The sequence below is a fragment of the Loxodonta africana genome, chromosome 11 (assembly GCF_030014295.1).
Source record: "Loxodonta africana isolate mLoxAfr1 chromosome 11, mLoxAfr1.hap2, whole genome shotgun sequence".
Lineage (NCBI taxonomy): Eukaryota > Metazoa > Chordata > Mammalia > Proboscidea > Elephantidae > Loxodonta > Loxodonta africana.
In genome coordinates, this window is record NC_087352.1 from 72,465,512 (window position 1) to 72,481,184 (window position 15,673).

General features: G+C 37.8%; 1 protein-coding gene across 2 annotated transcripts in view; it reads right to left on the reverse strand.

Moving 5' to 3' along the window:
- Window positions 1-396: 396 nt before the first annotated feature.
- GALNT1 (polypeptide N-acetylgalactosaminyltransferase 1) overlaps window positions 397-15,673 on the reverse strand; it is a 105,027-nt gene continuing 89,750 nt past the window's right edge. For both annotated transcript variants that reach the window (XM_064294602.1, XM_003406326.4), the window contains exons 7-12: window positions 15,089-15,206; window positions 12,993-13,173; window positions 11,834-11,973; window positions 8,663-8,761; window positions 8,020-8,154; window positions 397-2,585 (exon numbers count right to left, since the gene is read on the reverse strand). In XM_064294602.1, the coding sequence (XP_064150672.1) occupies window positions 2,439-2,585; window positions 8,020-8,154; window positions 8,663-8,761; window positions 11,834-11,973; window positions 12,993-13,173; window positions 15,089-15,206 (820 nt within the window). In that variant the 3' untranslated portion in view covers window positions 397-2,438. The remainder of the gene's footprint in view (window positions 2,586-8,019; window positions 8,155-8,662; window positions 8,762-11,833; window positions 11,974-12,992; window positions 13,174-15,088; window positions 15,207-15,673) is intronic.

Genomic DNA, 15,673 nt, shown 5'->3' on the forward strand with positions numbered 1-15,673 from the left:
CAGAGAAACAGAGACATGGCATACTTGGTGCCCTTCATTTGCAGAGTGGTGAACAAAGTACCACTTTTTAAGACTGCCAATTAGAACAGAAACACAGACGTATTAAGATGGGTTGGGATAGCAGTGGGTGAGGAAATGCTGTAAATTCCAAGTTCTAAGGGCTACTAAAGGAGAAGAGGTTTGGTTAGCCTTGTGAGATTCAAATTATCCTTAATCATCAGATTTATGTATTCTTCACTGATTAAACAATGGTCCATAATCCCATCTTTTCATTCTTTCTCACTTGTTTTCTTCCCAATTTGATTTACAGTAATTTGCAGACTGCCTGATTCACAAAAAGCCTATAATGAGCGGGGAGCCATTTTAACTTCAAATAAAACCAATGTAAGGCACAACTATTCAGGAAGATTTTATATTTTCAAAGTACTTAGGAAATTTTAATTAGAAAAATAAAGGCAATGGGATTATCTATCAGATTCTAAAAAGTACCCATGACTTACACCACACACATCCCCCAATTGAAAAACAAAACCTTAAATCACATTGCTGTTAAGCTGTCTTACAGTAAGGAATAAGTCCAAGCTACACTAGAGTACAAAACCTGAAATTCTGAGCATGAAAATAATTTATTGATTAGACATATGGTTTACTGAAGCATTAGGCCTACTGAAGACAGAACTAACATAGCTCATGGAGCAGGAAAAAAAAAAAAATCCATCTAGCACCCGCTTCATTTCAAATTTCCTGGGGACAAAGTTTATATACTCTATCACAGCTCCCCACAAAGCATCAACGTGTGCTTGATGTTAGAAGTTCACCTGACTAGGCTACGAGGAACTCTGTGTACACTCCACTTGGCAGGTATCATCAAGGATGTGACCTTCAGAAACATTCTTAGGTACGAGAAACAGCACTGCCTGCAGTGAAAGCCTCCGATAATCAAAGAAAAGAATACCATTAAATATAATCTTACAAACAGGAAGGAATAATACACGCCCTGGAGCCGATGGACTGTTTTAAGTATCAGGAAAAATGTCACACTGAGATTTTTCTTTCTATAAGATTAAAAGATTAACTTTTAATTGATGTTCAGGTTATTCTGTGGTATTAAAAAAATCAAGAAAAAGAAAACTGATGCAGGGAAGAAATGCAGGACTAGAAATACAAACAGCTGCACTTCTTTGGCTAACATTAAAAAAATGCCAATTAAACATTTTCAATAAAATTTTATTTAAAAAAAAAGCAGCAGATCAACATTACAATTCAAGAATCTAATCTAAATATGCACTCGACAATGAAGTACATCTGAGTATGGAGTGAAAAAGGTTTTCAAAAAAAACCATCAAATAGATCATCTCCAAATACCCAAATAATAAATCACTCCTGCAGGCCTTTTGTTGAGTGGAATCATGAACAAAGAACCGAAGATTTATTGCTGTGAAAACAAATCTGTGGTACAGTAGTATGAATCTTGGGTATTAAGCATACTCTGATGAATCTAGTTAAGAAGTTGAAAATATAATGTGTGTGTATGTGTGTGCGTAAAAAAAGTCTACAAGCCAGTTGACCCAAGAGCAACTGATACCTAACCTGTTCAGTTGAGACCAGACATTTTTAGAAGGCAGTTAAATATTACAATTCCCACAGCCCACAAACCAAATAAAATAAAAAAGTTGTAGAAATTAAATCTATGTTTGAAGAGCTTTTTTTTTTTTCAGCTCAGTTTCAGCACCCCAAGGAAAAAAAAACAATCCATGACTATCACGGATGAAAACAAAATGAATGTCATCGGAATCAGTATTTTTCCCCACTGAGGTATAAAATCTATATAGAAATTTGATACATTATAACAAATTGTACTTCTCATAGTTCTGATTTAATTTTCTTTAAACCCTGTGTAATATAGTTTTCTTTTTTATTGTTGTAAAAATGTTGTCTTCATGATACTGAATCTGGTTCCAGTTCCTTTTCATTTATTTTTATATCAATATTTCATATACTGGTTCTACCAGTTCTAATCAGAAAAAAACCAAAAAACCCTGGCAGTCTGTTCACAATGACAGCACATTCAGTAGGAATTACTGATGTGTAAGCAAACCGTCAACGGTCCAGCTCTCCAGAAAGCCCATCTTCTTGATTGTTTCATTGTCTGAATATTCCTTACAATTTCTTTGATTCTTGATGAAAGACTCTTTTGATCTTGTAAACATCAGTGTGCACAGTCTCACCAGTACGCAGTTTCATGTCCTCGGACAGGAAGGCTGGTTCACAGCTAGTGAAAAGCTAGAAGTCTAAGTGTTAATGGCTGATAAACCTTACATCCCACAGAGCAGGAAAGCACTTTTCCTTTTTTGCTACTTAAGAATGTGGCAGAAATGTTTGCTGAGGTAGCCCAGTCAATCCTTAATTTTTTTTCCTTTTTTTTGGTAAATTTGGTCTCAGAATATTTCTGGAAGGGTGACATTTCGCAGAAGCCACTGCTGGGACCGGCTTCCATTGCAGTCTCTAATGCTGGGCACCTGGCTGTCCTCTTCCGTGGCTTTATCCAGGCACTGGTTACTGTTCACATGCTGCAGGGTTAATTTCTGAAAGTGACAGAAAAAAAAATCTTACCATGAAAATGGAAGGAAAAGAAAAAAAAAAAAACAACACTCTACCATCATCTTTGGTGATTATTAAATTCTTCTTTGCAGAAAAAGTGGCTTTGTTTAAAATACTACAGAGAAAATGGTGTATATTTAAAGGTGGCATTAAGAGCTGTGGCTGGGACAAAGGCACTGGGGTAGAGGAAAAACACTGGACTTGGAGTAAGATGACCTAAATCTGAGTCTCAGTTGTGCCAGAAGCTCTGTAATACTACAAAGCTTCATTTTTTTGTGGTTCAGTTTCCTAAAAAATGACCAGAGAAGAGGTTCCTAATCTTAGACTCTCAACCGATTTCCTAAAAGTAATTTCAGAAAATGCTGCATTTCCCTGTGATAAGGCTGTTCAAGTAAATTCCTTGACTCTAAACCTCAAGTCTTTAGAAACTCAGGTCCTTTTGAAGACTCAAAATCCTAAGAATGTTGGGACTGCTATGATTTAGTAGCATCAACCTTGAGTCTATGTCTGCATCAAACCTAGTGGTGCCCTTGTGATGGAGGGAGGTGAGACAGGGCAGAAGGAAGAGCACAGGATTTGGGAGCCAGACAGACTGGGGTCAGAGGTGGGTTAACTTGTGCCTTCTCACTTTTGATATGAGGATAACATGACACATTTTCAGCAGATTTGGTAACAGAAATAATGAGCGTGAAGTACCCACCACAGTGCCTCACACAAAACAGGGCCTTAGTAAACGGCTGACAGATATAGCTATGTACCTTCCTAGCTACTTATTTACATTCTAGATCGGACACTGTCATGCTGAATTTGAGGATAATTTCAAAAAGGGCAGAGTAGCTGAGAGCTACCAGGTACACAGTTATAATGACCCACACTGTTGGTTCTGATATACTGTGCCGTGGTCATGTTAAGGACTCCACAGCAGCTGTGCAGGAATTTGCATAAAGATGATCCTGTCTAAGTGTTAAACAACGATGATGAAATGTAAAATATGTCTGTCAACACACATTTACCCGATTCTTTCACTCATGGCTCTACTTCAATGTAATTTTTAATCTGGAACATTTTCATTTTCAAGCAATGTTGCTCTAAGATCAGATAACACTTTACCTCCTTACATAAGCTTTCCTTTTTTGCACCTATTTGAACTTAAAAACAACCTCTCATTGTATGCAATACAGGTTTTTAGCTTCCAATCACTCATCACTCTCTGCATCATGGTCCAAGTGTGAGAACTGACAAGCGGATGTAGGATGCATTTGCAGGTGTCATAACTTCCTGTCATCACTGGTTTTAGGTTCAGAACCATACACTTTGTTATAAATGTGTAACAAGTAGAACACAGGCTTGGAGAGTCAGCATGACAGTGGTTATTACTGTTCTTTTTTAATGCAGATACTCTCTAGTTTCGTGGGTGACAGCATGGGCTTTGGAGCGAGCCAACCTAGAGTGAATTCCAGATCTGTCATGTACCAACTATGTGCCCCTGAGCACATCAGCCTGTCCGAGCCCAGCTTCCTCACCTACAAAAAGGGGGCAAAGACACTTACTCACAGAGTGACTCTAAGGAAGCACTGAGATAATGCCGGTGACGTGCTGCCTAGCTCACACAAAACAGGGCCTGAGCGAACGGCTGACAGATACAGCTACGTATCTTTCTTTTTCCCCACTGAGGTATAAAATTTATATAGAAATTTGATACTATACTATATAACAAATTGTACTTCACACAGTTCTGATTTAATTTTCTTTAAACCCTGTTTAATATAGTTTTTTTTTTTTAATTATTGTTGTAAAAATGTTGTTTTCATGATACTGAATCTGGTTCCAGTTCTTTTTCATTTATTTTTATATCAATATTTCATATACTGGCTCTACCAGTTCTAATCAGAAAAAAAAAAAAAATCTTGGAAGTCTGTTCACAGTGACAGCACATTTAGTAGGAATTACTGATATGTAAAAAAAAAAAAAAAAAAGCAAACCATCAATGGTCAGCTCAAGGCAGGTGCTCCATAAAGGGTCCTCATTACTGGAAAACTCAACATCCTAACAATCTCCTACACACCTGGAACACAATCCAGCAGCCCAGAGAGCTGAAGCTCTCCACACACACTGCCGCCGAGGCCTTCGGTCCCATGTCCAGACAAAAACTAAGTGTGGAAGTGAAGGCTGGCTCAGGCTGACTTTCGGGTCTGCGTCACAGCTTGACTTCTCCTTCTGTCCAACCCTGCTTTCTTCCTTTCATCGGTGTTCATCCCAAAGGTGCTCCCTAATAAATATACTGAATGCTAAACTCTATCTCAAACTGTGTTTTGTTATAAAGATAATATTTTTGGTGACAAGTGTACACAGCAAAATAGGTTTCCATTCAACAATTTCTACACGTACATTACATTCTTTTTTTTCTCCTGTTTTTGCACAGAGTTTGTTTTTACAAAAGTACAATAACTGTAACAACAACACTAACCTCTGTGGCTGACATGATCAGTGTCCAATTCATGTTTCCTGGGCTCTTGGCATAATTTTTTAAAATTTTATTCTGTTGTTGAGAATAAAAACAGCAAACCATATACCAATTCAACAATTTCTACATGTACGATTCAGTGACAATGATTACATCCTTTGTGTTGTACATCTTTGTCCTTTTCTGAGTTGTTCCTCCCCCATTAACATAAACTCACTGCCCACCTAAGGTTCCTATCTAAGTCTTTTCAAGTTGTTGTTGTCACTTTGATCCCCTATAGACAGTTCTTAAAAGAGCATAATGCTCAAGGCAGACTTTTTTTTTTTTTTTAACTAGATAAGCTAGACTACTGTTTGGCTTTAAGAAGACTTTAGAGGATATTTTTGGTTTAAGGTTTAAAGATGATCTCAGGGCAATAGTGTCAGGGGTTTATCCTGCCTCCATGGCTCCAGAAAGTCTGGAGTCTATGAGAATTTGAAATTCCATCAAACTGTGTTTCTGGGAGAACCCAGAATGTGACACTAAAGTTTCATCTCAGGGGAAAAAAAAGATTTGGTCTCTAGTCTAAGTACTGACCTAGCAAAGCAATCTACAAGTTCTAAGACTTTACACTCACAACTAGTCCTTTCTAAATACCCCAACCTACCTTTAGCTTCTTATATTCCTCATCAAACGTTTACTTTTGGAATACATGTCGTGGTAGGCTCTGTAAGATGGCTACCCAACAGCCATTTCCATCTTTTCTCCTTACTATCTCATACCATAAGGTCTGGAAAACCAAATGCTTGCTTTCTCAGCCTTTCTTGTACCTGGGGGTCACTATGAGATGAAGTTCTGGCCCGAGAGACACTAGCACAGTTTGCTGAGGGGGCTCCAGGAAAAGCTTTGCTTTTCTGATAAAGGGTAATACATGTGGTTGTGCAACATTTCCCCTTCCCCTTTCTTCCTGCCTTAAACTGGGATGTGATGTGTGAGGTGCAGCAGTCATCTTGCTGTCAACAAAGAAAAGCCAAGAGGATTGCAGAGATGCTAGCCCTGACATCACTGTGCCATTTAATCCACACCAGAAGCCACTTATTATGTTTAAAAAAAAAAAAAAAATCCTATTTGTTTAAGCTATTATGAGTAGGTTTAGCACTGTCTAATTAATACACTGTCATTTCCATTTCCAAATAAACTTAGATGTGAGAGGCTTTTTAATTTTTTGGTTGTTGCAATGACTGTGGGTACTACTGGCATTTACTGTCTGGAGCCAGAGACACTGTACTTCCTGCAACGCATGAGGCAGTGGCACCCAAAATGGCAATGGCATCTGCCATGGGAAACTCAGGAAGAGAATAGTCAGGCTATTTCTAATGGTCATATTCAGTGAACCATTATTATATTTAATATTATCTTTGCTATAGTTTATGGCTAAAGGGCTCAGCTGCTGACCTAAAGGTGTGCGGTTCAAGCCCACCAGCTACTCTGTGGGAGAAAGATGTGGCAGTCTGCTTCTGTAAAGATTTATAGTCTTGGAAACCCTCTGGGGCAGTTCTACTCTGTCCTATAGAGATGCTATGAGTTGAAATCGACTTGACGATAATAGGATAGTTTGACACTGTGAAGGGAGACCCAGAACCCATAAAACATGGTCTCTGCCCTATTAAATTTAACAGTTTAGTAGTGGAGAGAAGACGGGTAGATAAATAACTACAAAGAAGCACAAGCACTACAGGGGTCAAAGAGGATGATAATTAAGTTAGGGCAGAGAGAGCTAATTTCTTCTCACTGGGATCCACAGAAGTGAGGTCAAAGCTGGGCCCCCAGAATAGCAAGGATCTGTCAGGCAGAGGGAGATGTACGATTTTAAATGTGAAGTGGGAAAGTGCAGGGTATACTCAGGAGAGAGTGAAGTAGACCAGGGTTTGTATATGACATGGTACACAAAGAAGAGGCAGCTGAAGTCATCACTCTGGACAACACCTCCATTTAAGAAGCAGAGTAAGCCAAGGAGACAAAAGGAACACAGAATAAATTAAGAGAAGAACCTAAGTAGTAGGACTTCAAGAGCCAAGGGATAAAAAGTTTTTAAAAAATCACCTGGTTAACAATAGTAAATGCTACAGAGAAATTTAGGGGAAAAGGAGACTGGAAAGCTCCTGGCTTTGCATTCAAGAGCAGTTTCCAAGTGTCAGGCCAAGGTCAGAGTCGGGGTTGGTGAACCAGAGGCATGAATGCTGGCAACTCACTCCCCTTTTGACAAGGCAGGAGACAAGTAAGATGGCGTATAGAAAGTAAAGTAGAACTGATGTTTCTCCTATGATGAAGAAAACTAATTGTGCTCATAAGCAGAAGAAAAACACCAACAGAGAAAGAAACATTGGTGCCGATTCCAGAAATAGAGTCAAATGTACAAGTTGAGAGATTAGCCAGAGATGAGGAGAGGGAGAGAGTTTTACATGAGACACTTTTAAGTACCTCTATGTTTGCATGATATATAGCAGTTGGACAGAGATCAGCTCCAGAGGAAAGCAGAGAAGATAAATATGAGAAGTCATGTTATATATGTCATTGAAAAATTATTATGGGCCAGATAATTTTATTAAGACCCGTCTTTTACCTAACTGTTTATTTCAGTTATTTAAAAAGCCCATTTGCTGCTCCATTTCTTCCATGCTAGGTTACAGAGCTTGAGGACATACAGAAGGATCGGTGGCTACCTGGTAACAACAAAGACCCAGGGGAATGAAGGTACCTGTGATTTTACAAGGCTAGTTTAATTACTGGAGAAAATAAAATGTGTTTATTTTGCTTACACTATAGTTTCCATTTATCACTTTTTAGAGTATAAGAAGTATAAGAATACTCATATCCAAACTCCTTAAGAATTCATTCCTTTAGCTATAAAATATATGAATATACCCAAATGACACACACACAGTTTTTTTCCGTTAGGCAACCGGGTAACTTACCACTGGGTCATACTCCCAAAGCTGGTTGCCTTTTAGGTGGTGGCATTTGAGCATTGTGACTGGGCCGTTGAGTTTGGAAACATCCAAACAAAGATCATCTGTTCTAATTTCTTTGTTGGCAGTATAAGAGAAAACCTAAAAACAAAAATGCACATATATAAAGGTTTCACAGTAAACAGTGTTTTCTATGCTCAATCTGGCATGGAAAAAACAAGTATTACAAGATACATGATTTTTTAACTTTATTAAAATAATGGAGAAAGAAAACAATAAATTTTTATTCTCTCAATAAAATGACTCAGAAAAGTTACCATTAAGTTTACACAAAGGAAAGCTAAAATGACCCTGAGTGCTACGTATACACCAAGTATGCTGTCACGGGTTGTTACCTCTTTGCCTAAAAATAAAAAGGGCAAAGTAAACCCCGCACTCAGCAGGGTAAATACAGTTCTCACAAGTGGCCTTTTATAAATGTTTCATTTAAAAGTAGTAATTAGATTGAAGGTTCTCTTCACCTAACAGTCTTTACTATTTTTAAAGGTAGGAAATTACTTCCTGAGCAGTATCATGGCAATAAAAAGAGCAGAAGGGAAAAAAATAAACCTGAAAATTACCTCTTTTAAAGCTTTACTGAGATACTCACCTGATTACCCCCCATACCATGGCAGTTAAAAATTCCAACTTTTTCATTCTCTTTTCTAGCCATGTTATCCAGACATTGATTTGTTTCCACATTTCTTATCTATGGGACAAGGAATAATGAAAACAGAAGGAGTCAGAGAAGGAGACAAACACATACACACTAAAAGTCACTTTTCCTGGTACTATATAAAAAAACCTCGATTCCCCCAGGTAAAGGGTATAGGAAAGTCATTGTCTCAACTATCTAAAATTCCTTGGTCTAGGTTTCGCTGTTTATATGATTTCTGTGCCTCAAGGGGAACATCCTTTAAATTCTTATTTCTTTCACTTTTCCAAGCTGTACTTCTAGGACCTACAGTCAGTGCAACAATCTCTACTTTGCCTAATAATGTAAAGCGATTTCACAACTCTGAGGACACTATTAACAAACAAGGGACATGACTTTGGATAACTACTCAGCAGTTTGAATCCACCAGGCACTCCTTGGAAACTCTATGGGGCAGTTCTACCCTGTCCTATAGGGTCGCTATGAGTCAGAATCGACTCGACGGCACTGGGTTTGGTTTTTTTTTTTCTGATGATTATAAGTGAAGGTGGGAATTTTCTAGTCAAAAAGCTCGGAGTCTGGCTTAACTGGAAGCCTACGCATGGTGTGGTGCAAACACCACTCTTTTGTTAAATATTTGTCAATTAGGGAAAAGGAATTTATATCAGTCACCAACCTTAGGAAGAACATTTTAAGCAATGTCTTTGATATTTTGTTTCTCCTGAACCACTGAAGTTTAAAAGCATGTGGTGGATTAACGAAGGTTTGAAAGTCCTCATCTATTCCAGTGGATGGTATTGTTAGAAGGAAAGCCAGAAGGGAGACGTGTGACAGGCATTTGTCATGTCATGGCGGCAGAAAAAATGTGTAACCAATTTTGAGTGATAAAGCGTTAGTACAGTTGAAACCGCAAACAGGCCATTTATTGTTTATAAAAACAAATGTACCATCTGCAAAATATTCCAACATGTACCACTAAAAAAGAGGTTTTGTGATCAAATGTGTTGGGCAACTGCTGGTTTAAACAAATTTAAATAGGCTTCCTTACTAAAGAACTTCTCAGTGCCTTTCAACGTGTCATATGACTGGGCCACGCTATCCAAAGCCAAAAGCTCCGATTTGGGGGGCTGGAGTCGTTCCCAAGCCCTTGTCACAGTGCAATGTCCCCAGCCACAAAAATCTCAGTAGGAGTGGGAAGCGGTGGTACAGAAAGCATAAGACACAAAAAACAGCATTTCCCAAACATTTTTGGCTGCAAAATTCACTTTCCCGTCCTCCATCCCCTGTCTTTTCAACTAAGCACATAAAGGAAATACTGGTTAGATCTGAAAAAGAGTATGAGTGTTAGTGGCTAAGAGCACAAGCTCTAGAGCCAGACTGCCTGAGTTTAAATCCTGTCTCTTCCATTTTGTGGCTGTGATTTTAGCCACTTGGTTAAACCTTTACCTGTACCTCAATTTACCTATCTGTGAAATGGGGTAATAGCACTCATCTCACGGTGTTGATGTGAAAATGAAATGAGTTAGTATACATAAAGCGCTCAGACTGATGTCTGACAGAGTACATGCTCAATAATCGTACGATTATTAGATCTGTCTGGACAAACAGCTGGTTGCCCAATATGACCAACAAAACCATCAACAATCTGGACCCTTTGCTTTTTGCTGTTGTTTAGAATATTCAGCTGCCAGATTAGTAACTATTAGATGTCACAATGGAAAACATTTATTCGGTTCTAGGTCCTACAGGGCTAAGGGAGTTAAATTTGGTTGACGCCAGACACTCTAAGTTATGTCTCTTATCCTAGTCAAACTTAGGCCTTCTAATTTCCATTTTTACTCTAAAATCCTATGATTTCAGGCTCCCCTGGGCTGTTGAAGTATGACAAGAGATCTCTGAATGGCTACATTCCAGGCTCTGGCTAAGGCAGGCTCACTAGGGTGGAGCAATGGCCGCAGCATAATAGTCCTGGCTATATTGTGACAGGTGCTTAGGGACGACCACAGACCCCCAAATCAGAGCTTTAGAGCCTGGATTGTGGTAGTCAGGGCATGGCAGGTTTAAGACCAGCTGCATAGTTAATACGGCAATAGCCAGCAGGCCACACAGGGTAAAACCTGTCCCTTATATGGGAGGCCAGCTGCCAAGGGGCAGGGCACGAAGAAAACTTGCCTTGGCAATCATCCACTATGGGTTAGACAAGTGTCTCTTTGTAATACACCTATGTTTTGGCTCAGTCAACAAGGCCTAGGTGTTGTTCAAAATTGGGTCAGTTCAAAAGAAAGAAGCAACTCCTCATTCTCTATTCTAAAAGCAAGTTATAAGAGCGACTGCTCTAATTCTTCCCACAGCACATCACCCCTCAGGGCCTTTCCTGACTGAAATGGGGCTCCCACAAAGGGAAGGCTCCCTCGTTAACAAAGCATGAATGAGTCATTCTCCCTCAAGTGTGAATGAGAACCATCTGAGGCTCAAGAAGCTCAACGTACCCTTCACATTCTAGGAATATAGTGGAACAGGGCACAAGAAGTAGTTCCTTGTGACCATCCTCCAAACAATTAATTGTCTTGGCTAATTGTAAGCATGAATAAGTAAATTTCAAGTTTCACGAAAATTTACTGCTGAATTCTAAATAACTAAAGGGATCACTGGAAATAAACATGCTCACCAACATTCTCTCCAACCTTCCTGCCCAAACTGAGATTTAAAAATCCCCTTCACCCCCTCAAGCTTCCTTGTCAGTTCTTTATAAATCTACCTTCTTACCGAAGTTCCTCAAGCTCTGATTTAGGCACTAACACCGTAACATTAGCTTTAATAGTAAACAGTTTCAACTAAAGGAACCAGTTTGTTAAATACAAAGTCTACCAAAGACAGTGATATACTGTAGCAAGAGTCTAACTGGGAAAGGTTAGGGATAGAACATTCTTATTTTAAAATATAACAAGTTTAAAAGTTTAAGACATTTCAAGTTATGAGGCAGACTCTTGTCAACAAGAGTTTTCCCATGCTTAAGGTTATGTAACTTTAATATAAAAGCAAGTCCTTGTTGGAAGTTTAACCGCTACTATTTTTGATAGAGAAGTGGGAAAATAGTAACTACATAGGATATAGCTATGTTTTTACCTCTCCCAAAGAGAAATAATGGCGTGGAATTTGAGAATCAGGATAAATATTCTCTAGGTACCAAGAGAAAGGTCTGCATTGTAGTTTGTGCCTTAGACCAAGCCTTGATGAGATATCTCCATAATCTACCTTTGTAACACCTGTTGAAAGAAATAATTGACCCGGAGTTATTAGTGTTCTATTAGGTAACACAATTCTACTTATATGCTTCATCTAACAAGCCACATGAATGGGAAACGTGGAAGCATTTCATATTCATATACCATGAATCTACCTCCCAAAGTATAAAACAAGGAAAAGACATCAAAATGTGCTATAGTTTTTCAAAGAAAAATTTATATGAGAATGAAATACATAATATTAAACATAATAATACTAAAAACATAGATATAAGTTAAACGGGCTCAGAACACTTTAATATATATTAAGGCCAAAAACCAAGATCTCTTTTGTCCAAACCAATCAGATACTAAACAGAACCATTCCTTCTGGTCGGATTTCTCTCACACAACTAACTGAATTGTACACACTGCCACATGACAGTCAGTGGTAATACAAAAATGAGGATGAAATGGTAACAAGCTCAGGTAGATTTATGGCTGATGGCACAAGTGCTCCCACAGAACTCTGAGTAGCAGAGAAAAGTTCCCGGAGAGAAGTCCCTGAGGACCAAAATGGGGCCTTTCGATACTTGATACTTTCGTGAAAGCCCTGCATGATGAAGGCATTGAGGATCTGCTTAGAGAGAATGCACATGACTACTGCTAAAACGGCGAGTAGGAGTATTGGGTAATGAAGCCAAGGATAAAGGAAAATCCATAAAAGCTAGGGAAATTAATGAAAATAATACAATGGAACTTAATAAATGTAAAATGCTGCAGTTAGGTTAAAAAAAAAAAAGTACATGAATAACACTTGGGCTAACAGTAATTTATGTAAACTGACCTGGATAATGTATTATTGTTGTTAATAATATCTTATACCAGGCATTCTGCTAAGCACTTTTTACACTGTGTGTGATTTCATTTATTCCTTAAAATGACCCTATGAAGTAGGTGTTTGGCCTTTAATCAAAGCTTCTTTTCCATCCCCCAGAATGCATTAGGATCAGGGATAAGAAAATGACAGTGTTGTGTTTCTAACACAAAATAATGCCCACCTGGGGAAATTATATAGAAGAAATTCTTGAATTCGTCCATCCAAACTTCTGCAAGTCGTCTGTTATTTTTATTGATAATCTGCCCCGTGCCTCCTGGAAATGTGTAAGGTGTAGCTTTCCGAAACACATGTCCAACATGTGAGCATGTAACAATTTCCAAAGTACCTCCACACTGCCAAATCTGGAGACAACACAGAGCAGATCATGTAAGATAGTCACGGCTGTGTTAAAAAACAAATGTTAACTTTTACTGGGTTTCATTGTCGGAATTTCACAGAATCAAAGACACACAGTGTGGCTCTTGCTGTCTGGTCACAAAGCCAGTGCCTTCTTAGGAGCAACCCTTTCTCTAATTTTTGGTTCTGATTAAACACAAGATGAAGGATAAAATTCAGAAAAGACAGGTTGAATGCTAAATATAGAAAAGACATGAGATGAAGTCTAAAATAGTGCTTTTCTAATTGCAGACCATGACTCATAACATCATAAATTCAAATTTGATGAACTACAACCAGCACTTGGTAACAAGGAAATACTGTTTCATGAAATGTTTGTTTAAATTGTGTGTATAAGGCATAATGTATTTATTAATATGATTTATGGTCAAAAAACCTTTGACCAGAATGTAGCCATCCAGGTTCTCACCTGCTTCCCCTTCAAACCTGTCTCACACCCTGTACATTAAACAGAACCCAGGAATCGAAACTAGATCGTGAGTTAGTTATTCAGAGAGATAGTGTGAGCATGATTTTGTTGTCTCTCTGAGAACAATAAGGAAAAAGTAAAAAAAAAAAAAAATATTAAGTATGGTTTCACATTTTTAATTTTATAAATTATTCTGCTTCTTTCAAAATACAATTTTCTGAGAGTTAAAACACCTTCTAACTATTTGCCATTAGAACACATTTAGAAAAGCTTTGTTTTTGTCAAACATTCAGAATGTTTAATATTTCTCAGGATCATAAAATGTTAGAGTTGGACAGGATTTCCAAGATTATCTAGAATCCAACCGTTTCTTTTTACAAGGGACGAAGTGATTCCCTGGGGATGAAAGTGAGCAGGTTCAGGTTACAGTGCCGTTCAGTGTAAGGTACATGTCTAAAGTAGATTATTTTAAGAAATATGCAATGTAATTAGAATAATATGTTGATTTTAGTAAACATGAACTGCAAAAAGGCTATTATATATGCTAGAATAGGTTAAATTTAGAACAACTCCAGAATTCTTTTGCTTTGAAAAATATAAATCTGGTAAAGTAACTAGGTTTTATATAAGAAAAAAATTTCACACTAGAAGTACAAAGTATATTACAGGGTGTAAATTTTTTTTTTTTTGGGCAGTTAAATAACAAAGTAGCATATACAAATTATGTATTATTTTAAATGAATTACTTCCTTAAAAATAATAAGAATGAACAAAAACAACTAGGAAATCTTGTACAAGTTTCATAGTTGGATAATTACTTAAGAAAACTAAACCCTAGAGCATGGCCCGTGGATACCCTTTTAGCTCAGTAATGAAGTCACTTCCAAGGTTCATCCTTTGGGCAAAGACTAGACAGGCCCACAAAACAAAAAGAGACTAAAGGGGCACACTAGACCAGAGGCAAAGACTAGAAGCCAGGAGGGGACAGGAAAGCTGGTAATAGGGAACCCGAGGTCGAGAGAGTGTTGACATGTTGTGGGGTTGTTAACCAGTGTCATAAAACAATATGTGTACTAATCGTTTAAATGAGAAACTGGTTCTGTAAACCTTCATCTGAAGTACAATAAAAAAAAAAAATTGAATTGTTGGCTTAAATAGTTTGTAATGAATTCTTAATAGCATCACCAAACTAGTCAGTGATATAAAGATGCAAATTGGCTACAAATAATTAACAATCTCAGATAAATAAATATGAATTTCTCTGCATACTTGATTTTTACTTAAAGGATTAATTTTTGTGTTTAAAGCTCTTATGGACTGAAGGCTCTGAAGTCAAATTAAACTAATTAAATTTAACTTTGATTTTTTAGCGATAACATGAATAATCAAAGCATATCTACATTTGAGGTTAAATAAAAGATTTTTTTTTTCTTTCCCCAAAAGGTACTTACCCTAAAGGAAATTTCTAAGTTTTCTCCTCCCCAAATATCCATTCCAGCATCATATGTTCCAATTTCCTGGAAGTAATCTCTGTCTATTGAAAAAAGGCCTCCTGCCATTGTCGGGGTTCTGAAATTCAATCATAATACTGTATCATTAATAACAATAATTAAAAATCAGTTTTTGTTTTTAAAAGTAGTTTTTGTAACTACAGAATAAATGCTTATTCACATATGTCTTCCAAAGCTTTCATAGGCCCCCAGGGGTTGTCTCTATTTTTATGCCAGTTATTTAGTCTTCAGACATGACCTACACTACAGTGATGCCCACCACTGGACCTACTTCCAATCATTTGTTGCCAGGGTATTCCTTTCACTCTGCCAAGATCCTTGACCTCCTCAGGGCTCTTCCTGCCTTCAGTAACTTTCTTGGTTCTCAGATCCTGACTGAGCGTCCACCTTGAATTTCTTTAGTTGAAGCCAGTCCTCTCTAATCCTCTCCACCTGACTGTGTACCTCTTACAGAGTCCCTAACAACTATAAATGCAGCCGACTATATTAACCAAATAGACTCAGGTTAGAGTTATTATAAGGATC